Source organism: Pseudophryne corroboree, chromosome 3 (genome assembly GCF_028390025.1).
Source record: "Pseudophryne corroboree isolate aPseCor3 chromosome 3, aPseCor3.hap2, whole genome shotgun sequence".
Taxonomy (NCBI): domain Eukaryota; kingdom Metazoa; phylum Chordata; class Amphibia; order Anura; family Myobatrachidae; genus Pseudophryne; species Pseudophryne corroboree.
In genome coordinates, this window is record NC_086446.1 from 12,771,979 (window position 1) to 12,799,455 (window position 27,477).

Consider the following 27,477-nt stretch of genomic DNA (forward strand, 5'->3'; position numbering starts at 1 on the left):
CCTGATTCACCCTCTCAGTTTGACTATTGGTCTGAGGATGGTAAGCCGTGGAAAACTTTAGTTTGACTTGGAGGACTTGACATAAACTTCGCCAGAATTTGGCTGTGAATTGGACTCCTCGATCTGAGATAATTTCTTCAGGAAGACCGTGAAGTCGGAAGATCTCTTGTATGAACACTTGAGCCAACTTGGAAGCTGACGGAAGACCGGTGAGAGGAATGAAGTGTGCCATCTTGGTGAACCGGTCAACTACCACCCAGATGGTATTGAACTTGTTGCACATGGGTAAGTCTGTAATGAAATCCATCGACAAATGGGTCCATGGTCGACGGGGAACGGATAGTGGAACCAGTTGCCCCGCAGGCGACTGGCGAGATACTTTATGTTGGGCACACTTTGGGCAAGATGCAATCAACTCCATGACGTCCTTTCTCAGAGTTAGCCACCAATAGGACCTAGAGATAAACTCCAGGGTTTTTTGGATACCTGTATGTCCGGCAAAACGGGAAGCATGGGCCCAATGCATGAGCTTCTTCCTCAGTACCGGCTTCACAAAACTTTTCCCTAGTGGGGGCGTAGAGTCCATCCCTACCGTGGAGAATGCCAACAGATTAATAATGGGATGCTTGTCTGAAGATTCTGACTCATTTTCTTGCTCCCATGAGCGGGAAAGGGCATCGGCCTTGCGATTCTGAGAGCCCAGACAGAACTGGAGTTTAAAGTCGAACCTGGAAAAGAAAAGTGCCCATCTGGCCTGACGAGGATTGAGACATTGTGCGCCTTTCAGATATAAAAGATTCTTGTGGTCCGTAAGTATGGTGATTGAATGAGAAGCTCCCTCCAACAGATACCTCTACTCCTCTAGAGCGAGCTTGATGGCTAGCAACTCCTGGTCGCCAATGGCATAGTTGCGCTCAGCTGGGGAGAACTTCCGGGAGAAGAAACTGCAAGGGTGTAAATGACCATCTTTAGCCCTCTGAGACAACACCGCTCCAACGGAGGAGGCATCCACCTCTAAGATGAAAGGAGAGTCGACGTCGGGCTGCCTCAGAACTGGTGCAGAGATGAACCGTTGTTTTAAAAGATGAAAAGCTTGCGTAGCTTCTTCAGACCACTTGGACGGGTTAGCACCCTTCTTAGTGAAAGCAGTAATAGGCGCCACAATGGTGGAAAAGTCTCGTTTAAACTTTCTGTAATAATTGGCGAACCCTAAGAACCTCTGGACCCCTTTGAGGGTTAAGGGTATCGGCCAATTCTGGATTGCTTGTAGTTTCTCAGGATCCATATCTAGTCCGGAACTGGACACAATGTAACCCAGAAACGGAATGGACTTGACTTCAAAGACTCATTTCTCTAATTTGCAATAGAGATGATTGACACGGAGACGGGACAGAACCTCTTTTACCCAAAAACGATGTTCCTCTAAATTGTTGGCAAAAATGAGGATATCATCTAAATAGACCACGACATGACGGTATAAAATGTCTCTGAAGATCTCATTGACAAAATGCTGGAAGACAGCTGGAGCATTGCTCAATCCGAAGGGCATGACGAGGTACTCATAATGTCCGTCACGGGTGTTAAAGGCGGTCTTCCACTCGTCACCCTCACGGATCCGGATGAGATTGTATGCACCTCTCAAGTCCAGCTTTGTGAAGATGGTAGCTCCGCTAACTCTATCAAAGAGCTCAGTAATCAGGGGTAGTGGATAGCGGTTCTTGATGGTAATGTCGTTCAGACCTCTGTAGTCGATGCACGGCCGCAGACCACCATCTTTTTTTCTTTACGAAAAAGAAGCCTGCGCCGGCTGGAGAAGAGGAAGGTCGAATGAACCCCTTTGCGAGGTTCTCTTTAATGTATTCCTCCATAGAATGCGTCTCAGGCAGAGACAACGGGTAAGTTCGGCCTCGAGGTGGAACCTTCCCTGGAACGAGATCAATCGGGCAGTCCCATTCTCTATGAGGAGGAAGGATATCAGCAGAAGCTTTACTGAACACATCCGTGAAATCTTGATATGGAGGAGGTGGAACATCAGACGACCTGGGGGAGGAAGAACAGACAGGCAATACTTTAAACAAACATGTCTCAGCACAGGAGGGACCCCATGCCAGAATCTGCGTAGTCGTCCAATCAATAGATGGATTGTGAAGACGGAGCCATGGAAGGCCCAGGACCACAGGATGTGTGGCTCTTGGAATCACTAAAAAAGAAATAAATTCGGAATGAAGAACTCCCACTCTCAGACGAACTGGTAGAGTCCTTAGAGAAATAACTGCATCAAAAATCTTGCTGCCATCCACGGCAGTTAAGGAGATGGACGAAGGAAGTCTCTCGGTTGGTAGGGACCACCGTTTAACATAGGCTTCGGTAATAAAGTTTCCAGCTGCTCCGGAATCAAGGAGGGCAATGACGTTCCGATAACGTTGAGCAACTTGAAGCGAGACTGGGAGATTACAATCATGAGGGGATGGAGAGGAGATCATTACTCCTAGCCGGCCCTCTCCTTGGCGAGCTAGGATTTGGAGTTTTCCCGGACGGTTGGGACAGGCATTGATGGTGTGAGACGGAGCTGCACAATAAAGACAAAGAGATTTAGAGAGACGTCTTCGGCGTTCAGCAGGAGTTAGACGAGAACGGCCAAGTTGCATGGGCTCATCTTTAGATGGTGACAGTTGGCAAGGAGGAGGAGCATAAGATTTTGGAGCAGATGATCTTCCACGCTCAGTTGCTCTTTCTCTGAAAAGTAAATCAACTTTCGTGCAGAGTGAGATTAGCTCATCTAACTTGGAAGGTAAGTCTCTGGTAGCTAACTCATCTTTAATACGCTCAGGTAAGCCATGCCAGAATGCAGCATACAGGGCCTCGTCGTTCCATGCCAGTTCGGATGCCAGGATCTGGAACTGTATAAGATATTGTCCTACACTACGTGATCCCTGGCGTAAACGGAGAATCTCAGATGAGGCTGAAGTTACCCGGCCGAGCTCGTCGAAGATACGCCTGAATGCTGACACAAATGCAGTGTAGGAGGATAACAGGGTGTCAGACCTCTCCCATAACGGTGATGCCCAATCAAGGGCTGAGCCACTGAGAAGAGAGATAATGTAGGCAATTTTTGTACGGTACAATAAAAAGGAGAGGAAAGACAAAAAACCCTTGTTTGGGAGCACTCATTGTTAACGATCAAAATGTATGTGGTGAAAGGAATTGAAATAAAACTTAACCTTTAATTATTTCTTGAAAGTAAAAAGATATATATATAAAATAATATCTATAATGGAAGAGCTTGTTGACTGATGAAAAACTTGTTGACCTTTTTAACATATGAGGTACAAGATAGTTGAAAAAGGTGAAAATATCGAAAGAAAATGATGTGTTGTATATCTATATATGTATAAATATATGTGTGGATGCCGTGTAGTACCAATCGGCATTAAAGGCATCCAAAAAGATCATCACTGAGCATGCCCAAAATATAGGTATAACTGGTGGCGTGGTTGTAATGTTAATCTCAAGATTGGAGTACCAAAGAGGTAAGAAAAAGAATAATTATATTGAGATATGTTGAAGGTTTCCTTTAGGAAAAAAAGGCCCACTGCACCTGGTATTCTCAGGAGGTTTCCCTTCCGGATACTGACCAGGCCATGCCTGCTTAGCTTCCGAGATCGGACAGGATCGGGCGTATTCAGGGTAGTATGGCCGTGGGCCGTTGTTGGGATGAAAGAAAATGAAATGGAAAGAATAGGGGGGGAAAAAAAGGTCACTGCTGCTATCTGTACCGTACATAAATCAGAGGAAAAATTGATTCAATAGGTTTTTCCAGGAGCAAGAGTGTGGAGAATGGGTATTTTCCTTGAAAAAGGGCCCACTGCACCTGGTATTCTCAGGAGGTTCCCCTTCCTAGTACTAACCAGGCCATGCCTGCTTAGCTTCCGAGATCGGACAAGATTGGGCGTATTCAGGGTAGTATGGCCGTGGGCCAATGTGAAGGAGGTAATGGGGAAACCACACTCTGCTTTCTGTACTTCACATCTAATGAAAGAAATTGATCTGAAATGGTATTTCCAGATAGGAGTGTGTGTATGCAGTAGAGAGATATTGAGAAAGAAGCACGTGGGAAAAAGAATTGAAAAGGGATTGAAATGAGAAAATATATGTGTGTAGGAAAAATTAAGAAGATATATGTGTATGCAAGATGTGTATCTGCTGATAAAAAATGGGTTAGAAAGAGTGTATGTAGGTAATTGTGTGAGGCACTAAAAGTGATGACAATTGAATATTGCGAATGGGTGCTTGCAGAAAATAACGAAAAAAACGAAAAAAACTTATGTGTTGTACATATAGAGCTGAGTCAAATTGGCTGTTAAATTTGAAGCTCAAGGCCAGCTCCCAAAGATTAAATAGCAGAACAGTGCTCTTTTTTTTAGTTCCTTAAAGGGAACAGAAAGTGATAAAGATAAATGGATAATCATGTGTTAGTTTGGAGCTCAAGGCTGGCTCACATGAAGATGTATAGGTATACATAAACGAAAATGAACATAAAAAAAGTGATCATGAAAAAAATTAACATAAAAACTGAAAATAAAGAAATAAATATGAAAAAATATATATATATACACTGCAATTAATGAAAATCAAACTTGATGCAAATATACCATATTGATATGCTGGTTGATCTTGTGTTAATGTCAAATAACAAATGGAATCAGATTATACCATAGGTACACCACACTGATGAGGTATGCTGATTAATCAAATAGTTGATAAAAATATCAAACATCAAGGTAAAATACCTTAGCCTAATATATGGGCATGAACGGGAGAATGGTACAATATAGGTACTGGATACTGACCAGGCCATGCCTGCTTAGCTTCCGAGATCGGACAGGATTGGGCGTATTCAGGGTAGTATGGCCGTGGGCCGTTGTTGGGATGAAAGAAAATGAAATGGAAAGAATAAGGGGGGAAAAAAAGGTCACTGCTGCTATCTGTACCGTACATAAATCAGAGGAAAAATTGATTCAATAGGTTTTTCCAGGAGCAAGAGTGTGGAGAATGGGTATTTTCCTTGAAAAAGGGCCCACTGCACCTGGTATTCTCAGGAGGTTCCCCTTCCTAGTACTAACCAGGCCATGCCTGCTTAGCTTCCGAGATCGAATTGTGTAAGGCACTAAAAGTGATGACAATTGAATATTGCGAATGGGTGCTTGCAGAAAATAACGAAAAAAACTTGTGTTGTACATGTAGAGCTGAGTCAAATTGGCTGTTAAATTTGAAGCTCAAGGCCAGCTCCCAAAGATTAAATAGCAGAACAGTGCTCTTTTTTTTAGTTCCTTAAAGGGAACAGAAAGTGATAAAGATAAATGGATAATCATGTGTTAGTTTGGAGCTCAAGGCTGGCTCACATGAAGATGTATAGGTATACATAAACGAAAATGAACATAAAAAAAGTGATCATGAAAAAAATGAACATAAAAACTGAAAATAAAGAAATAAATATGAAAATAAATATATATATATATATATATATATACAGTACTGCAATTAATGAAAATCAAACTTGATGCAAATATACCATATTGATATGCTGGTTGATCTTGTGTTAATGTCAAATAACAAATGGAATCAGATTATACCATAGGTACACCACACTGATGAGGTATGCTGATTAATCAAATAGTTGATAAAAATATCAAACATCAAGGTAAAATACCTTAGCCTAATATATGGGCATGAACGGGAGAATGGTACAATATAGGTACTTAATAGTAATGAGAAGCTCTCGTGACCAAGCCCGAATAGGTGAAACGTACGTCGGAGAACGTCCTCAGTGACGTCATCGCGGCAAACGCCCAGTCCGGAAGCGGGCGGCCGCGCTCATCACTGCAGCGGGACTCCGTGGGAGGAAACTACGATACTGGCCGCATACCTTGCGGCTGTGGTAACGAACACTAGACCATCGGGGTTTTTGTATTTGTACCCATACCCTTTACTCTGTAATCTGTGTTCTCCTGCAGCATAAATTGTTTACCTGCAGAATTAGCATGCATAGTATCGTCCCACAGGACTATTAAGTACCTATATTGTACCATTCTCCCGTTCATGCCCATATATTAGGCTACGGTATTTAACCTTGATGTTTGATATTTTTATCAACTATTTGATTAATCAGCATACCTCATCAGTGTGGTGTACCTATGGTATAATCTGATTCCATTTGTTATTTGACATTAACACAAGATCAACCAGCATATCAATATGGTATATTTGCATCAAGTTTGATTTTCATTAATTGCAGTATATATATATTTTTTCATATTTATTTCTTTATTTTCAGTTTTTATGTTCATTTTTTTCATGATCACTTTTTTTATGTTCATTTTCGTTTATGTATACCTATACATCTTCATGTGAGCCAGCCTTGAGCTCCAAACTAACACATGATTATCCATTTATCTTTATCACTTTCTGTTCCCTTTAAGGAACTAAAAAAAAAAGAGCACTGTTCTGCTATTTAATCTTTGGGAGCTGGCCTTGAGCTTCAAATTTAACAGCCAATTTGACTCAGCTCTATATGTACAACACATAAGTTTTTTTCGTTTTTTTTCGTTATTTTCTGCAAGCACCCATTCGTAATATTCAATTGTCATCACTTTTAGTGCCTCACACAATTACCTACATACACTCTTTCTAACCCATTTTTTATCAGCAGATACACATCTTGCATACACATATATCTTCTTAATTTTTCCTACACACATATATTTTCTCATTTTAATCCCTTTTCAATTCTTTTTCCCACGTGCCTCTTTCTCAATATCTCTCTACTGCATACACACACTCCTATCTGGATATACCATTTCAGATCAATTTCTTTCATTAGATGTGAAATACAGAAAGCAGAGTGTGGTTTCCCCATTACCTCCTTCACATTGGCCCATGGCCATACTACCCTGAATACGCCCGATCTTGTCCGATCTCGGAAGCTAAGCAGGCATGGCCTGGTTAGTACTAGGAAGGGGAACCTCCTGAGAATACCAGGTGCAGTGGGCCCTTTTTCAAGGAAAATACCCATTCTCCACACTCTTGCTCCTGGAAAAACCTATTGAATCAATTTTTCCTCTGATTTATGTACGGTACAGATAGCAGCAGTGACCTTTTTTTCCCCCCCTATTCTTTCCATTTCATTTTCTTTCATCCCAACAACGGCCCACGGCCATACTACCCTGAATACGCCCGATCCTGTCCGATCTCGGAAGCTAAGCAGGCATGGCCTGGTCAGTATCCGGAAGGGAAACCTCCTGAGAATACCAGGTGCAGTGGGCCTTTTTTACCTAAAGGAAACCTTCAACATATCTCAATATAATTATTCTTTTTCTTACCTCTTTGGTACTCCAATCTTGAGATTAACATTACAACCACGCCACCAGTTATACCTATATTTTGGGCATGCTCAGTGATGATCTTTTTGGATGCCTTTAATGCCGATTGGTACTACACGGCATCCACACATATATTTATACATATATAGATATACAACACATCATTTTCTTTCGATATTTTCACCTTTTTCAACTATCTTGTACCTCATATGTTAAAAAGGTCAACAAGTTTTTCATCAGCAACAAGCTCTTCCATTATAGATATTATTTTATATATATATCTTTTTACTTTCAAGAAATAATTAAAGGTTAAGTTTTATTTCAATTCCTTTCACCACATACATTTTGATCGTTACCAATGAGTGCTCCCAAACAAGGGTTTTTTGTCTTTCCTCTCCTTTTTATTGTAGTTTAACCTACAAAATTCCTGGGAGCACCGCCAATCATTAGCAGTTTAAGAATTATTCAAAAACTGCACATATATTGGTTTTTCATTTATTCCTTATACTTTAGTACTATTGTCAGACTAGTGCGGTTCCACACTAAATACTTTCTAGCATAATTTTTGTACGGTCACTGGGAAAATTGCCAGGTTGTAGCTCAAACTGAATCTCACACTGGTTGAGAAATCCCCTGCAGAATCTTGGAGATCCGTCAAATTTTGCTGGCGTTGGAAGATGAAGACGTGGAGCAGAAATGGGTAAGGTGGGTGGGGTTATAGCTGGAGTCACTGTGGTTGATGCACCGGACGCATCTGATCCACGGAGGGATGTCTGAATCCCATCCAGCCGAGTAGAGAGATCCTGGAGACAGCGGATGATTTGGCCCTGTGCAGCCTCCTGATGTTCAAGTCGGGCTGCCAGTTCTTGCATCGGCCTGGCCACTTGATCCTGGTCTCCGGCTGGATTCATATGGTCAGTGCTTACTGTCACAACTGAGGGCCTGAGCTGACGGGAGGCAGCCTCAGTTGTAGGGGCTGAGATGTAACGGAACCTGGGAGGTTGTATCAGACCCCTAGACATGTAAGTAACATGTAGAAGAACTGCCCGAAGGCGTGACCACGACAACCAGGGTAAAAGTCAGTGATGTTTATTTATGACAAACTCCGTAACACAGCAGCAGTAAAAAGAAAACATAAAAATCAGCAGAGGATAAATACAGTTCCTGGGTACTACAGGGTGGCAAGGGCCACAGGGCTCTGGTAGTGTGAGATAGTTCTTATAATCTTCTTGTTGGAAAGTCCTTACCAGGCCCGACTGTAGCAAAGGAGATAGCCCAGGATCGTACCAGCTGGTGTTCCAGGAAAAGCTGGGCTGCTGTGGATAAAACGGCTGCTGTGGGTACTGGCTGGAACCAGACTGATGTTGGCACGGAGTGGATACTGGCTGGAACCAGTTAAATAATAAATGTAGCTTGAGAGCGATTAAATATGAAGTGATGTTTGGAGCTTGAGAGCGGTGAAATAATAATGCTGGTGATAAATGATAATCTGCAGAAAAGGGTACCAGCACTTTAAGAAGAGCTGACCTCTGCTGGAAGCTGGATGCTGAAATCAGGTGGATCTGTAGCTGGAAGCAGATGAATCCAAATGGATAGGAGAGTCAGGCTACACCGCAGGTGGAATGCTGGTGCGGGTCTCTTTAGTGGAAGTGTGGAGATAGGAGCTGGAACCTGGAAAACAACCACAGGAGAGAGACAAACTGGAACTAGGTTTGACAACCAAAGCACTGACGCCTTCCTTGCTCAGGCACAGATTACTTATACCTGCAGCAAGGAAGGGATTGGCTAGGCAATTATGCAGATTAACATTACAAACAACAGATTGGTGGAAATGAACAGATGACAGAATCCAAGATGGCTGCGCCCATGCAGACACTTGGAGGGAAGTTTGGTTTGTAATCCATGTGGGAATTAAAACAGTAATGGCGGCGTCGGCCACAGGAGACAGGAGACGCCAGACTGATAAGTGCACATTTAACCACGCGGGCACAGCGGAGGCCGCAGCTGACGTAATCACCACTCTGACATTCTGCATGTAGAAACTCAGGAACAGCGGCGGAGGCCGCGGTAGACGCCATTCCGGATGTAACAGGCGTTGCGGTGACCGCGTCTCAGAGTGACAGGAGAGGAGGCAGGAATGTGGACATCAGTATAACAGATGGAATCCGGTCCTGGAACGCTGAGCCAGCCTTAGGAGGCATCTGAAGGGTAAGTAATGGCGTCCAGATACCCGGATCGTGACAATGTGTTGGGGATGTGGGTAGGTGGATGGGGGCACATTTGGGAGACAGCGTCTGGCAGGTGGTGTTATCTCGCATGCCTCAACTAGAGATTCGTTGTTTGTGCATGATGCAGCATCAAGAACCAGACACTTGTAGATCTTTTCATCCTCCTATATCAGTTGTCTTTCTACCACAATGTAATTGCCAAAAGATTGCTCCAAGTCCGGGAGCCTATTAAGAACCTCCTCGGCGTGAGTAAAAAACTGTTGTGTACAGGGTGGGGCAGAAGTGGGTTTCTGGGTGACCTCCGCTGTTTCGTGGGTCGTGGCTGTGGAACTGGGTCGTCCACTTCAGTTGCCTCGCTCACGGAAGGCTCCAGTTCCAGCTTCGGCGTAATATCCTGCAATATAAAACAAAAATTAACTCCATGTAAAAAATGTGTGTGTACAATACAATACAAATGTGTGTGTACTTACCAGACCCAGACTCTCCGATGCCTCCTTTTCCACAAGAGTGGGAGAATCCAGATCCAGATGACACCATGACCTTATCCTTGGCTCTTGCTCCAAAGTGAATTTCATGAGGCCATAATACCACATCGTTGGCTTGTAAACCTCATCCGTCCCGGCTCCTGAACGTTGCGATTCCATGTACTTCTTGTGCTCCCACCAAAACACTGTTCGGAAATTTGTGATCCTCTTCTTTACCCAATTTAGGTCTGCAGCGCTGTTCCTGGCTCTACTGTATCTGATAATCTGTTCTTGTGCCCGATTCCTCTTTCTCCTGTTGGCATAGTATGCACTTGTTACGTGCCACAGGCGCTCGTTTTAATGATAGAATTCAATGAATCCAGACCAGAATTTGCGATTTGCCTCTGCTGACACATCTGTGGGAAAAACATTGAACACAATTAAACTACAAAATACAAGTGTAATGTACATACCTGTGTCATACAATCTGTATAGTACTATAGCACAAACAGCAACTTGAAGCATGAGCACCCAGCTGAAAATTGAAACCCATTTACAGTGCCGTTACACATTGCACATCCGTAATGCCCATTACACATTATTGCACATCCGTAATGCCCATTACACATTTTCTCATACGTCCTAGAGGATGCTGGGGACTCCAAAAGGACCATGGGGGATAGACGGATCCGCAGGAGCTTGGGCACACTATGAAGACTTACACTGGGTGTGAACTGGCTCCTCCCTCTATGCCTCTCCTCCAGACCTCAGACTTTGTGCCCAGGAGTGACTGGACACACACTAGGGGAGCTCTCCTGAGTTTCTCTGAAAGACTTTATGTTAGGATTGTTATTTTCAGGTAGACCTGCTGGCTACAGGCTCCCTGCAGCGTGGGAGTGAGGGGAGAGAAGTCAGACCTACTTCTTCTTAGTTTAAAGGCTCTGCTTCTCGGCTACTGGACACCATTAGCTCCAGAGGGTTCGATCACTTGGTGCGCCTAGCTGCTCGTTCCCGGAGCCACGCCGTCACCCCCCTCACAGAAGCCAGAAGAAAGAAGCCGGGTGAGTATTGGAAGAAAAGAAGACTTCAGTGACGACAGAAGACTTCAGTAATGGAGGTAACAGCAGTGGTAGCGCTGCGCTCCATGCTCCCACACATCAACGTCTCTGGCAGGGTGCAGGGCGCTGGGGGGGAGCTCCCTGGGCAGCATATATATACGTATAATAGGTAGATCACTGGCGGGGGGACATACTTTGGTGCCCGAACTCCGGGTATGTTCTCCCCACCAGGGTGCCGCAAAAAGGGAGGGAGCAGCAGCGGAAGCACTGCGCTCCCTGCTCCCGCACACCATCGGCCTGCAGGGCGTTGGGGGGAGCGCCCTGGGCAGCATTTATTGAATGATCCCTGGCGGGGGAACATACCCGGACACATGGTGTCTTCACCCCGCCAGGGTACCGCAGCGTGCGCTCTGCGCTCCATGGCTCCCACACACCAATGGCTTCCGTGGGTGCAGGGCGCAGAGGGGGCGCCCTGGGCTGCATTTATACATATAGGTGTATATACAGGGGGTTATTCCCTGTATATTAGTTCCCCCAACTCAATTTAGGTATATATATTATTTAATTTGAGTGGGCTTTTAGCGTGCCGGGAAGGGGCGGAGCTTAGCCCTCACAGAGGAGTCAGCGCCATTTTCCTCAGATCCCCGCCAGAAAAACAAGTTCAAGATTTTATTAAAGAAGGAATTAAGTTTATCTTAACCAATAATTATTTTACGTTTTGACGGTAATTTTTATATACAGAAGGTTGGCACAGCCATGGGCACCAGGTTCGCTCCGAGTTATGCGAACATTTTTATGGGACAATGGGAGGATGACTTTATTTGGCAAAACAACCCATTCGGAGCGAGCCTGGTGTCCTGGAAACGTTTTATAGACGATATCTTTTTTATATGGCGAGGAGATCGTGCCAGCTTAGACCAATTCTGTTCATACCTCAATAATAATGTTTTAAATATTGAGCTTACTTTTAATATAAATGAGGTGGAAGTTGATTTTTTAGATATAACGGTGTTTGTGGAAAATAATCAAATACATACTAAAACATACACCAAATTAACAGATTCAAGGACATATATTGATTATACTAGCTGTCATCATATCAATTGGCTTAATTCCATACCCAGTGGCCAATTCAAGCGTATAAAAAGAAATTGCACCAATGAAGTTACCTATAAAGAGCAAGTAGAGGAATTAAAAACAAGATTTGAAAACTGTGGGTATAAAGATGATGTTATTGAAGCAGCTATACAGAAGGCAAATAATGTGAATAGAGATGCCCTTTTAAGCACGAGCACTTTCAAACAAACTAGGAACGAAAAATTTGAGTGGGCATTCATCACCAGTTATAATTCTCAATACAGAGCCTTAGAACGGTCAATCAAGAAGAACTGGAATATTTTAAAGAAAGACCCTATATTGGGGGAAAAAATTCCAGAGCGTCCCACTTTTATTTATAGAAAAGCCCCGAACTTAAAAAATATGTTGGTTAACAGTTATATCCCCCCAATCAAACGGGAGCCGAGGATTATCACTAAAGGCTTCCATAGATGTGGAATGTGCATAGGCTGTAGAGAGGTGACGAGTGATGGTACTAAAAAACTTGAAAGGATACAGATAAATGGAAAAAAGCTAGATGTTCACGAATTCATAACATGCAATACAAGCAATGTCATCTATTGCATTGAATGCACATGTCACCTATTTTATATAGGACGCACTTCAAGGGCACTTAAAGTGAGGCTAGGTGAGCATTGTAGGAATATTAAGAGGGGACTTGAGACACATGCCTTGTCATCCCACTTTAAAAAATTCCACAATTGTTCCACTAGAAGTATTATAAGATTTGCAGGAATAAAATTGGTAAAAGGATATCCTCGCCAACACGACACTGCTTCCAGTTTAGCCAAAAAAGAAATGCAGTTAATTTATGAATGTAATACATTACATCCTCATGGTCTAAACAACGACTTTGAGTTGAAATGGTTTTTATAATCTAAAGATATCTTTTTTATTGTATTTTTGCATTTTTATTGTATTGTTCATTGAAATTTTTAATATTCATTATATGAAATAGTATTGTAGGAAACAAATGTGTTTATGTTGCTATTTGAGCATGTGTTTTATGGGAATCACGTTTTTTCTTTGCAGTATCCTATAATGGACAATGTCAGTTGTATCTATAAGGACGTTTTCAGGAAGGGGATTAATGATGTAGAATGCGCTATGTGTTCTATTTAGTCATTGCCGCTAAACAGAAGTTCGTAGGTACACTTCCGGACCAGACGGGAGACACGAGGAAACCTCCCGACCATAGGTGAATACACACCACGGAACCCCAGATGACGTACTTCCGGGGATACGGACGCCGTCGGGTGCAACAAGCGGCGCACCGAGTGACGTACTTCCGGACAAGGACTGTTTAATAATAGACGGACGAGATGGAACTTCCGGGTGTACAGCCGCCGCTGGGTGCAGCAGGTGTGGCACCGAGTGACGCACTTCCGGAAGTAGGAATAACGGAAATTGAGGAGTCTTTGTGATTGGACATTGTTGGTTTAAAAAGGAGTCAGTTTAACAAAGCAACACACTGCCTTGAGAAAGACCCTGATCCAAGGGGTTGAAACGCGTTGGATGTATGGTGTTGCTGACCCCTAGATTCCAGAGTTACTCCAGGAGCACTGAACGGTACCTGCATACCACATCTGAAGCTTCCTACCCGGGTGGTTTTGCCTTTGGGTGTAACATCGCTTGTTTGAGAGCTGTTTATCAGTTCTCCACAACATCCGGTAATTGCTCAGTCCTCCGGGGACAATACATGGGATCATAGTGGGATATTCTGTATTGTTTTATGTATATCAGTGTGTGTTTGTATTATTAAAATTACAATACTACACATGAGTATCTATTCTCCTTACATATGCTGAGCTGATGGAATCCAGGCTCTGAAGGCAAGAGGAGATTGATGTATACATAAGGAACGTAATTATATTTTAAACAACATTTTAACCATTTGGTGACGGTTGCACTATTTAAGGTGGCGCCATGTTATAGTGGATTCATAACCATTTTTTTAGACGAATTTTAGAGTGTATTGGAGGGACACTCGTTTTTTGAATCTGCCAGACAGGGCTGCCTGTTTGTTTATTTGCGCAAAAGATCTTTTACCTAAGTATCTCTTTGTATACGGTGTTATTGCCTTGTACCTGTATATACACTGCTCAAAAAAATAAAGGGAACACTAAAATAACACATCCTAGATCTGAATGAATGAAATATTCTTATTAAATACTTTGTTCTTTACATAGTTGAATGTGCTGACAACAAAATCACATAAAAATTATCAATGGAAATCAAATTTATTAACCCATGGAGGTCTGGATTTGGAGTCACCCTCAAAATTAAAGTGGAAAAACACATTACAGGCTGATCCAACTTTGATGTAATGTCCTTAAAACAAGTCAAAATAAAACTCAGTAGTGTGTGTGACCTCCACGTGCCTGTATGACCTCCCTACAACCCACACAAGTGGCTCAGGTAGTGCAGCTCATCCAGGATGGCACATCAATGCGAGCTGTGGCAAAAAGGTTTGCTGTGTCTGTCAGCGTAGTGTCCAGAGCATGGAGGCGCTACCAGGAGACAGGCCAGTACATCAGGAGATGTGGAGGAGGCCGTAGGAGGGCAACAACCCAGCAGCAGGACCGCTACCTCCGCTTTTGTGCAAGGAGGAACAGGAGGAGCACTGCCAGAGCCCTGCAAAATGACCTCCAGCAAGCCACAAATGTGCACGTGTCTACTCAAATTATCAGAAACAGACTCCATGAGGGTGGTATGAGGGCCCGACGTCCACAGATGGGGGTTGTGCTTACAGCCCAACACCGTGCAGGATGTTTGGCATTTGCCAGAGAACACCAAGATTGGCAAATTTGCCACTGGCACCCTGTGCTCTTCACAGGTGAAAGCAGGTTCTCACTGAGCATGTGACAGAGTCTGGAGACGCCAAGGAGAACGTTCTGCTGCCTGCAACATCCTCCAGCATGAGCGGTTTGGCAGTGGGTCAGTAATGGTGTGGTGTGGCATTTCTTTGGGGGGCCGCACAGCCCTCCATCTGCTCACCAGAAGTAGCCTGACTGCCATTAGGTACCAAGATCAGATCCTCAGACCCCTTGTGAGACCATATGCTGGTGCGGGTGGCCCTGGGTTCCTCCTAATGCAAGACAATGCTAGACCTCATGTGGCTGGAGTGTGTCAGCAGTTCCTGCAAGATGAAGGCAATGATGCTATGGACTGGCCCGCCTATTCCCCAGACCTGAATCCAATTGAGCACATCTGGGACATCATGTCTCGCTCCATCCACCAATGCCACGTTGCACCACAGACTGTCCAGGAGTTGGCGGATGCTTTAGTCCAGGTCTGGGAGGAGATCCCTCAGGAGACCATCCACCACCTCATCAGGAGCATGCCCAGGCATTGTAGGGAGGTCATACAGGCACGCGGAGGCCACACACACACTACTGAGCCTCATTTTGACTTGTTTTAAAGGACATTACATCAAAGTTGGATCAGCCTGTAGTGTGTTTTTCCACTTTAATTTTGAGGGTGACTCCAAATCCAGACCTCCATGGGTTAATAAATTTGATTTCCATTGATAATTTTTGTGTGATTTTGTTGTCAGCACATTCAACTATGTAAAGAACAAAGTATTTAATAAGAATATTTCATTCATTCAGTTCTAGGATGTGTTATTTTAGTGTTCCCTTTATTTTTTATAGCAGTGTATATATATATATTTATTGGTATATGTGGGGGGAGTGTTATCAAATTGTATTTGTATGTTTCCCTCAGACCCCTGGGGGTTCCGGGATTATTTTTTGCCCGCTGACTATTCCTTACTGTCGACATTTACTAAGTTTCTGTCGGCCGTAAAGTTCCTGGTAGATCCACATCGGGGGCACGTCAGTACATGGTCATACACATTCACAACACATTACTGTCACTAGGGACCTGACAGGTCTGGACAATCTACTTGCGTATAGGTTATATCTATATGTGTATATATGTAGATATAGGTTTATATATGCATGGTTAGGATATGGGTGTTTTATTGTGTATTACATGATGTATATCCATGAATGCTGAAATAATGGTATTCTTATCATGTGCTGGTCGCTCTGTTGATTAAGCTCTAGATTGGCCGTGACGAGTTGGTTTCGATCCTCTCAAGGAGTCCGAATATTATTCTCTTCACAACGCGGAGAGGAAATTATGACAGTCAACTCCTGGTCGACGCAGAGCCCGGTTGCAAAGGATTATACACAGGCAGCTAAGTGAAATTTTATTTCTATACTTTGACCTTATTTGCACTGTATGCACTTGAGGCAGTGTTGTATTCGGGTTAGCATCCGATAGAATTACCCTACCCAGAGTGGGTAGGCTTGCCTATGGTTGTTCTACCTTATAACATTACAGCAGGCTGCCACGTGACAGCAGGAGGTGTGACCGGAGAAATGCGGAGGATGTCTCCGGGAGATGCTGTAGGGAGGTATACTGCGGTTTGGTGTGGCCTCTGTTCAGTCACTCTCGGCGGATTCCACTGGTAAGTCTAACTTTGTGAGTTAGCCTTCTTCACAACGATTGGTGACGCTTTCTTTTGTGGGATGCAGTCGTTTTAACCGGTTCGATACCGTCCTTTTTCCTTTTCTGTGTAGTCAGTGGAAGGTGAAAAGGTAAGAGTTCTGCAGCCTTGTTAGGTTCGCAGTAGTGGATGTCGTTTTCTGTTTCCTCCACATCCACCACTTGTCGCTGAGTCTATCGGGCTGGTCCCCACTCCGGTGGGCACTCGTCTACTATTTTTCAGTTGGTTCAGGAATAGACTAGGACCTGTGGGTTATTTATAGAATCCAAAGGGGAACATTCTGAGTTACGGTTGTTTCCCCTTACTGTTTTTTCTAATAGTTCTTGCCGTTCCACTCTGGAAGGGAAGATAGTATGCAACGCCATACAGAGGTGCGTCATGATCAGGACATTGTCCGGTTGTCCCTGTATAAAGGTGCAAATCGTTATTTCTCTCTGACTGTTCTTCGACACAGGGATTGGCTGTTGTTTCCAATGACACAGATGTCGGAGGTGGGTTTCAGAGTAGATAATGACCGGTTAAAGTTCGGTGTTTTTCCATGTGAAAAGAGGTCTGAAGATCCAGAGTTGGATCGGCTTTTCTGTGACACTTCATCAAGGTGTTCCGTTACTTAACCAGTTGGGTGCGGACTGAGAGGCCTTTTTTGGTGAGCGGCTCTAATGCCAGAGTGGTTTTCAAGAGACCAGTTGGAAATGTGGTCCGGGTCTCACCTGCACATGCACCTGAGTATAGTCCTAACGGCCAGGACATCGCTCCTGTGGTGTCTGCTTGGGTCCCTCCTTCTAGAGGGATGAAGGTTCGGGTTCCGGGTGTAGACCCTGGTGTCCGTGCATACAGATCTCCGAGACAGAGGAGCAGTACTTGCAAGGAACGTGTTTACAGGGGATAAGGTCGAGTTGGAAAGCTTGTCTGCTATAAACTTTCTTGAATTAAGAGTTAGTTTCGACAAACGTATTCTTCGTGTTCTGCCCGTGTTAGTTCTGCTAGACGACTTGTCAGCAGTGGTGTAAGTAAACCGCTATGGCGGAACAAGGAGCAAAGCGGCAATGGCAGAAGATGCACAGTTTTGCTGTTGGGTGGAGAGTCTGGTAAATGCTATATTAGCAGTCTTCGTTCCGGAGGTGAACGACGGAGAAATAGATTTCCTCTGCTGCCGCGATCTCCATCCGGGAGAAATTCAGTCATCATCGAGAAGTTTTCACAGATGTGACAAGTCTTTGAGGATTGTCGCAATTGGATATGTTGGCGTCTCGCCTCAATGAGAGGCCTCAGGAAAATTGTTCCAGGTCATGGGACGCTCAAGCTATAGCAGTGGACAACCTTGTGTCACCGTGGGTGTTTTTAGTCGGTCTATGTGGCCTCTCCGCTTTCATATATGTGGGATAAACAAAGGTTCAGGCGATCCTCTTGGATCCGGTCTAGCCAAGAAGGGTTTGCTATCCAGTTTTTCATGATTTACTCATAGAAGATTCCTGCCCTCTTCCTCTTTGTGAGGATCTGTTACAACAAGATCAGGGCATGTTTCAAGACTTACCGCGGCTGCGTCTGACGTTGTGGCGGTTGAATGCCATATCCTAAGCCGAAAGGGTGTTCCCAGTGAGGTCATTTCCTTAATTCTTCAGGCTAAGAAAGAAGTAACTGCTAAGCTTTACCACCGTAGTTGGCGTAACTATGTGATTTGGTGTGTATCCAGGGGGGCTCCTATGGAAGACTTTCAGCTAGGTCGTTCGTATCCATACTTTACAAACCGGTGTGGACGCAAGCCTAAAGTTGGGAGTGTGGCCTGATAATTTCTTTACAAAAATTCCTCTCTTGGAAAGTGGTCATGCTCTTGGCTTTGACATCCGCAAGGCGGGTGTCGGAAGTGGTGGTTTTGTCTCACAAGAGCCTTGTTTGATCTTTCATGTGGATAGAGAGGAATTGAGAACTCGGTTAGTAGTTCTGCCAAGAGTGGTTTCTGGGTTTTGCAGAAATTGTCCTAATTTGATGCCGGTGGTTACTTGGGCATTAGCTGATTCAAATTCTCTCGATGTAGCCAGGGATTTGAATATTTAGGTCGCCAATTTGGCTCATATTGGAGAAACAGGGTCTCTGTTTGTCTGATATGTTCCCAGTATGGTTTTGGTGACTGTGTTCTGCAGTCGGTTACACGCTGGATCTGTGATGCTATTTGGCATGTTCGTTCTACGGCTGGATTGCCATCACCGAAGTCGGTGGAGGCCCATTATACTGGAAAGATGGGCTCTTCTTGGGCGGTTGCCCGAGGAGTCTCGGCGGTTCAACTTTGCCGAGTGGTTACTTTGTCGGGTTCAAATGCTTTTGCTATGCTCTACAAGTTTGATACCCTGGTTGAGGGGGACCCTTTGTTTGCTCAATCGGTGCTGCAGAGTCGTCCGCACTCTCCCGCCCGTTCTGGAGCTTTGGTATTGACCCCATGGTCCTTTTGGAGTCCCCAGCATCCTCTAGGACGTATGAGAAAATAGGATTTTAGTACCTACTGGTAAATCCTTTTCTCTTAGTCCATAGAGGATGCTGGGCGCCCGTCCCAGTGCGTACTGTGTCTGCAGTTATTGCTTTTGGTTACACTCTAGTGGTGTTTCTTTTCTGTGAGACTGTTACTGACGTTGTTCATGCCATGGCATGCGGTGTCTTATTATTGGTTGTGTTGGCACACAGGTTGTGTTACATATTCTCTCAGCGTGTGGCTGGGTCTTTTTCATGCCGTAGGCTGGTTTTCTATTGAATGCCACGTTCTGCGGTATGTTCGTGGTGTGAGCTGGTATGACACTCGCCGTGTTTATAAATTCTTTCCTCAAAATGTCCATCTCTCCTGGGCACGGTTTCTGACTGAGGTCTGGAGGAGGGCATAGAGGGAGGAGCCAGTTCACTTCACACCCAGTTTAAGTCTTTATAGTGTGCCCAAGCTCCTGCGGATCCGTCTATACCCCATGGTCCTTTTGGAGTCCCCAGCATCCTCTACGGACTAAGAGAAAAGGATTTACCGGTAGGTACTAAAATCCTATTATTACACATCCTTATTGCCCATTACACATTATTACACACATGAATGCCCATTACACATTATTACACATCCGTAATGCCCATTGCACATTATTGCAAATCCGTAATGCCCATTACACATTATTACACATCCGTAATGCCCATTACACATTATTACCGTAATGCCCATTACACATTATTACCGTTATGCCCATTACACATTATTGCACATCTGTAATGCCCATTACACATCCGTAATGCCCATTACACATTATTACACACTGTATTGCCCATTACACATTATTACCGTTATGCCCATTACACATTATTACACATCCGTAATGTCCATTACACATTATTGCAAGGTTATGGGTCTCAGGGTCGTCACCGATTAGGTCGACACCCATTGGTCAACAGTGGATAGGTCAACACTAGAAATAGGTCGACATCAACAAGTTCGAAATGAAAATAGGTTGACATGAGTTTTTTCATGGGTTTTTTTTTGTATCGTTTTCTCCGTCAAGTGATCGGGAAACCCAATTAGTGCACCACGTCCCCTCGCCGCATGGCTCGCTTCACTCGTCATGCTGCAGGAAAGGTTACCGTTCTTAATCATAGTATCAAAGTCCAAAACAAATGTGAAAAACTCATGTTGACTTTTTTCATTTCTAACGTGTTGATGTCGACCTAATGTCCATGTCAACTTATTTCTAGTGTCAACCCATACACTGTCGACCAATGGGTGTCGACCTATAGTCCAGATACCTTATTACACACCTGTAAGTCCCATTAAACATCATTACACACAGTAATGCCCATTACACATTATTATACATCCGTAATGCCCATTACACATTATTACACACATAATGACCATTACACATTATTACACACCATAATGCCCCTTACACACTTTTACACAACCGTAATGCCCATTACACATTATTACACACATGATGCCCATTACACATTATTACACACCATAATGCCCCTTACACACTTTTACACATCCGTAATGCCCTTTACACATTATTACACACTGTAATGCCCATTACACATTATGATGTGCGATGGGCACTTTTCGTGTTTTGGTTCTGGTTCCATGCTCATGTTTTGGATCTGGATTGGTTTTGCCAAAACCACCCTTTCATTTTTTGTTTTTGGATCTGGATGATTTTTGAAAAAAACAAAAACAGCTAAAATCACAGAATTTGGGGGTAATTTTGATCCTGTCGTATTATTAACCTCAATAACATTAATTTCCACTCATTTACAGTCATTCTGAACACCTCACAATATTGTTTTTAGGCCAAAAGGTTGCACCGAGGTGGCTGTATGACTAAGCTAAGCGACACAAGGGTGCGGCACAAACACCTGGCCCATCTAGGAGTGTCACTGAAGTCCCACTGCACTAATGGCGGATTCCGGATGCACGTCTATCACCAACATAGCTGTCAAGACCTCAGTTATCCACTTTGCAACAGGATGCCTGCTGTCATATTTCATCTTCCTCGCAAGGACTGTTGGACAGTGATTTGCTTAGTTGAAGTAGTACAAGTGGTCTTCTGACTTACCCTCTGGGATGACGATCGACTCCCAGCAGCGACAACAGCAGCAGCAGTAGTAGTAGGAGGAAGTGGTTCTCGATCTTTCCCTATGTTAGCCTCCAAATTTTTGTTATTATTTTTCTGGAGTTATATAACAAAATGCAGCAAAGGAGAGTGTACCTCTACACCACACAGGGCAAACCCTGTAAAAATTGTTTGGATTAACTATAAATAACCCTGTTATTTGGAGTAGATAATATACAGCACAGAACAGCACTGCTGAACTTATATGGCAGCACCACTGGATTGGATTTATACGCCAGTATCACTGGACTTATATGGCAGTACCACTGGGCATATACGGCAGTATCACTGAAATTATATGGCAGTACCACTGGACATATACGGCAGTATCACTGGACATATACGGCAGTATCACTGGACTGGATTTATATGACAGTACCACTGGATTTATACGGCAGCACCACTGGACATATACGAGAGTATCACTGGAATTATATGGCAGTACCACTGGACATATACAGCATGTCACGATCCGGGTATCTGGCCGCCATTACTGTTTCCCAGACCACATGGATTACAAACCAAACTTCCCTCCAAGTGTCTGCATGGGCGCAGCCATCTTGGATTCTGTCATCTGATCATTTCCACCAATCTGCTGTCTGTATTGTTGATTTGCATAATTGCCTAGCCAACCCCTTCCTTGCTGCAGGTATAAGTAAGCTGTGCCTGAGCAAGGAAGACGTCAGTGCTTTGGTTGTCAAACCTAGTTCCTGTTTGTCTCTCTCCTGTGATTGTCTTCCAGGTTCCAGCTCCTGTCTCAAGACTTCCACCATAGAGACCCGCACCAGCATTCCACCTGCGGTGTAGCCTGACTCTCCAATCCATTGTGGATTCATCTGTTTCCAGCTACAACATTACCTGCTTCCAGCTCAGCTTCCAGCAGAGTACAGCTTCCCTTAAAGGGCCGGTGTCCTTTCTACACTTTACCACTCTCCACCGGTATTATTATCTCTCCGCTCTCAAGTTCTACATTTCAGTTCATATTTCATCGCTCCCAAGTTCATTTATTATTTAACTGGTTCCAGCCAGTATCCACTCCTTGCTAACAACAGTCTGGTTCCAGCCAGTATCCACAGCAGCTGTTTTACCTTCAGCAACCCAGCTTTTCCTGGAACACCAGCTGGCACAATCCTGGGTTATCTCCATTGCTACAGTCGGGCCTGGTAAGGACTTTCCATCTAGAAGATCATAAGAACTATCTCACACTACCAGTGCCCTGTGGCTCCCGCCATCCTGTAGTACTCAGGAACTGTATTTATTCTTTGCTGACTTTTACGTTTTCTTTTACTGCTGCTGTGTTGCGGAGTTGTCATAATAAACATCATTGACTTTTATCCAAGTTGTCGTGGTCACGCCTTCGGGCAGTTATTATTCATGTTACTTACATGTCCAGGGGTCTGATACAACCTCCCAGGTTCCGGTACATCTCAGCCCCTACAACTGAGGCTGCCTCCCGTCAGCTCAGGCCCTCAGTTGTGACACAGCAGTAAGCACTGACCTAATGAATCCAGCCGGAGACCAGGATCAAGCGGCCAGGCCGATGCAAGAACTGGCAGCCCGACTAGAACATCAGGAGGCTGCACAGGGCCACATCATCCGCTGTCTCCAGGATCTCTCTACTCGGCTGGATGGGATTCAGACAACTCTCCGTGGATCAGGCGCGTCTGGTGCGTCAACCACAGTGACTCCAGCTATAACCCCACCCACCTTACCCATTTCTGCTCCACATCTTCATCTTCCAACGCCAGCAAAATTTGACCAAGATTCTGCAGGGGATTTCTCAACCAGTGTGAGATTCAGTTTGAGCTACAACCTGGCAATTTTCCCAGTGACCGTACAAAAATTGCCTACATTATTTCTCTTCTCAGTGGCTCAGCCCTTGATTGGGCATCACAGTTATGGGAGAGGTCCGACACCCTGCTATCTTCTTACACTGCATTCGTGTCAACATTCAGGCGCATCTTCGACGAGCCAGGCCGGGTAACTTCAGCTTCGTCTGAGATTCTCCGTTTACGCCAGGGATCACGTACTGTAGGACAATATCTTATACAGTTCCAGATCCTGGCATCCGACCTGGCATGGAACGACGAGGCCCTGTATGCTGCATTCTGGCATGGTTTATCCGAGCGTATTAAAGATGAGTTAGCTACCAGAGACTTACCCTCCAAGTTAGATGAGCTAATCTCACTTTGTACGAAAGTTGACTTACGTTTCAGAGAGAGAGCAACTGAGCGTGGAAGATCATCTGCTCCAAAATCTTCTGCTCCTCCTCCTCGCCAACTGTCACCAACTAAAGATGAACCCATGCAAATTGGCCGTTCCCGTTTAACTCCTGCTGAGCGCCGAAGACGTCTCTCCGAGTTTCTCTGTCTGTGTTGTGCAGCTCCGTCTCACACCATTAATGCCTGTCCCAAACGTCCGGGAAACTCCAAATGCTAGCTCGCCAAGGAGAGGGCCGGCTAGGAGTAATGATCTCCTCTCCATCTCCTCAAGATTGTAAACTCCCAGTCTCGCTTCAAGTTGCTCAACGTTATCAGAACGTCATTGCCCTCCTGGATTCCGGAGCAGCTGGGAACTTTATTACCGAAGCCTATGTTAAACGGTGGTCCCTACCCACCGAGAGACTTCCTTCGTCCTTTTCCTTAACTGCTGTGGATGGCAGTAAAATTTTTGATACAGTTATTTCTCTAAGGACTCTACCAGTTCGTCTGAGAGTGGGAGTTCTTCATTCCGAACTTATTTCACTTTTAGTGATTCCAAGAGCCACACATCCTGTGGTCCTGGGCCTTCCATGGCTCCGTCTTCACAATCCTACAATTGATTGGACGACTACGCAGATCCTGGCATGGGGTTCCTCCTGTACTAAGACATGTTTGTTTAAAGTGTTGCCTGTCTGTTTTTCCTCCCCCAGGTCGTCTGATGTTCCACCTCCTCCATATCAAGATTTCACGGATGTGTTCAGTAAAGCTTCTGCTGATATCCTTCCTCCTCATAGAGAATGGGACTGCCCGATTGATCTCGTTCCAGGGAAGGTTCCACCTCGAGGCCGAACTTATCCGTTGTCTCTCCCCGAGACGCATTCTATGGAGGAATACATTAAAGAGAACCTAGCAAAGGGGTTCATTCGACCTTCTTCTTCTCCAGCCGGCGCAGGCTTCTTTTTTGTAAAGAAGAAAGATGGTGGTCTGCGGCCGTGCATCGACTACAGAGGTTTGAACGACATTACCATCAAGAACCGCTATCCTTTACCCCTGATTACTGAGCTCTTTGACAGAGTTAGCGGAGCTACCATCTTTACAAAGTTGGACCTGAGAGGTGCATACAATCTCATCCGGATCCGTGAGGGTGACGAGTGGAAGACCGCATTTAACACCCGTGACGAACATTATGAGTACCTCGTCATGCCCTTCGGATTGAGCAATGCTCCAGCTGTCTTCCAGCATTTCGTCAATGAGATCTTCAGAGACATTCTATACCGTCATGTCGTGGTCTATCTAGATGATATCCTCATTTTTGCCAACGATTTAGAGGAACATCGTTTCTGGGTAAAGGAGGTTCTGTCCCGTCTCCGTGTCAATCATCTCTACTGCAAATTAGAGAAATGCGTCTTTGAAGTCAAGTCCATTCCGTTTCTAGGGTACATTGTGTCCGGTTCCGGACTAGAGATGGATCCTGAGAAACTACAAGCAATCCAGAATTGGCCGGTACCCTTAACCCTCAAAGGGGTCCAGAGGTTCTTAGGGTTCGCCAATTATTACCGAAAGTTTATACGAGACTTTTCCACCATTGTGGCGCCTATTACTGCTTTCACCAAGAAGGGTGCTAACCCGTCCAAGTGGTCTGAAGAAGCCATGCAAGCTTTTCATCTTTTAAAACAGAGGTTCATCTCTGCACCTGTCCTGAAACAGCCTGACATCGACTCTCCTTTCATCTTAGAGGTGGATGCCTCCTCCGTTGGAGTAGGAGCGGTGTTATCTCAGAGGGCTAAAGATGGTCATTTACATCCTTGCAGTTTCTTCTCACGGAAGTTCTCCCCAGCGGAGCGCAACTATGCCATTGGCGACCAGGAGTTGCTAGCCATCAAGCTCGCTCTAGAGGAGTGGAGATATCTGTTGGAGGGAGCTTCTCATTCAATCACCATCCTTACAGACCACAAGAACCTTCTATATCTAAAAGGCGCACAATGTCTCAACCCTCGTCAGGCCAGATGGGCACTTTTCTTTTCCAGGTTCGACTTTAAACTCCAGTTCTGTCCGGGCTCTCAGAATCGCAAGGCCGATGCCCTTTCCCGCTCATGGGAGCAAGAAAATGAGTCAGAGTCTTCAGACAAGCATCCTATTATAAATCCGTTGGCATTCTCCACGGTAGGGATGGACTCTACGCCCCCATCAGGGAAAAGTTTTGTGAAGCCGACACTAAGGAAGAAGCTCATGCATTGGGCCCATGCTTCCCGTTTTGCCGGACATACAGGTATCCAAAAAACCCTGGAGTTTATCTCTAGGTCCTATTGGTGGCCAACTCTGAAAAAGGACGTTTTGGAGTTTATTGCATCTTGCCCAAAGTGTGCTCAACATAAAGTATCCCGCCAGTCGCCTGCGGGGCAACTGGTTCCACTATCTGTTCCCTGTCGACCATGGACCCATTTGTCGATGGATTTTATTACAGATTTGCCCATGTGCAACAAGTTCAATACCATCTGGGTGGTAGTTGACCGGTTCACCAAGATGGCACACTTCATTCCTCTCACCGGTCTTCCGTCAGCTTCCAAGTTGGCTCAAGTATTCATACAAGAGATCTTCCGACTCCACGGTCTTCCAGAAGAAATTATCTCAGATCGAGGAGTTCAATTCACAGCCAAATTCTGGCGAAGTTTATGTCAAGTCCTCCAAGTCAAGCTAAAGTTTTCCACGGCTTACCATCCTCAGACCAATGGTCAAACTGAGAGGGTGAATCAGGACTTGGAGGCCTTCCTCCGCATCTATGTGTCCTCCTCTCAAGATGACTGGGTTCAATTACTTCCCTGGGCCGAGTTCTGTCATAACAACCAGTATCATTCTTCATCTTCTTCAACACCATTCTTCACCAACTTTGGATTCCACCCTAAAGTCCCTGAGTTCCAACCGCTTCCAGCAACTTCTGTTCCCGCAGTGGATATCACCTTGCATCAGTTTGCCAATATCTGGAAGAGCGTACGATCAGCTCTGCTCAAGGCATCGTTCAGGTACAAGAAGTTTGCGGATAAGAAGCGTCGAGCAGTTCCTGCTCTCAAGGTGGGTGATCGGGTATGGTTATCCACGAAGAATTTGAGGTTAAGAGTTCCCAGTATGAAGTTTGCACCTCGCTACATCGGTCCTTTTAAAATTGATCAAGTCATCAATCCTGTTGCTTACCGACTCCAGTTACCTCCCTTCTTAAAAATACCCAGGACATTCCATGTTTCCCTGTTGAAACCGCTAATCTTGAATCGGTTTCATTCCTCACTTCCACCAACTCCGAAAGTCCAAACTCAACGAGGCGTTGAGTATGAAGTGGCCAAGATCCTGGACTCACGTCACCGTTACGGTCAACTTCAGTATCTCATTGACTGGAAGGGCTATGGTCCTGAAGAACGCTCTTGGACCAATGCCTCTGACGTCCATGCTTCTGCCTTGGTCCGAAATTTCCACGCAAAGTTTCCTTTAAAGCCTAAGAAGTGTCCTGGGGCCACTCCTAAAGGGGGGGGTGCTGTCACGATCCGGGTATCTGGCCGCCATTACTGTTTCCCAGACCACATGGATTACAAACCAAACTTCCCTCCAAGTGTCTGCATGGGCGCAGCCATCTTGGATTCTGTCATCTGATCATTTCCACCAATCTGCTGTCTGTATTGTTGATTTGCATAATTGCCTAGCCAACCCCTTCCTTGCTGCAGGTATAAGTAAGCTGTGCCTGAGCAAGGAAGACGTCAGTGCTTTGGTTGTCAAACCTAGTTCCTGTTTGTCTCTCTCCTGTGATTGTCTTCCAGGTTCCAGCTCCTGTCTCAAGACTTCCACCATAGAGACCCGCACCAGCATTCCACCTGCGGTGTAGCCTGACTCTCCAATCC

At 44.8% G+C, this 27,477-nt stretch overlaps 1 protein-coding gene and 4 pseudogenes across 1 annotated transcript in view; 2 read left to right on the top strand and 3 right to left on the bottom strand.

Annotated features, from left to right (window-relative positions):
* LOC135056945 (uncharacterized) overlaps nucleotides 1-27,477 on the bottom strand; it is a 904,883-nt gene that overhangs the window by 246,208 nt on the left and 631,198 nt on the right. Inside the window, exons 7-8 of the mRNA XM_063962726.1 lie at nucleotides 10,078-10,384; nucleotides 9,876-10,001 (exon numbers count right to left, since the gene is read on the bottom strand). Of these exons, the coding sequence (XP_063818796.1) occupies nucleotides 9,876-10,001; nucleotides 10,078-10,384 (433 nt within the window). The remainder of the gene's footprint in view (nucleotides 1-9,875; nucleotides 10,002-10,077; nucleotides 10,385-27,477) is intronic.
* On the bottom strand, nucleotides 3,587-3,704 carry LOC134896473 (5S ribosomal RNA; annotated as a pseudogene).
* Nucleotides 3,860-3,977, bottom strand: LOC134895869 (5S ribosomal RNA; annotated as a pseudogene).
* Nucleotides 6,933-7,050, top strand: LOC134894290 (5S ribosomal RNA; annotated as a pseudogene).
* Nucleotides 7,206-7,323, top strand: LOC134896474 (5S ribosomal RNA; annotated as a pseudogene).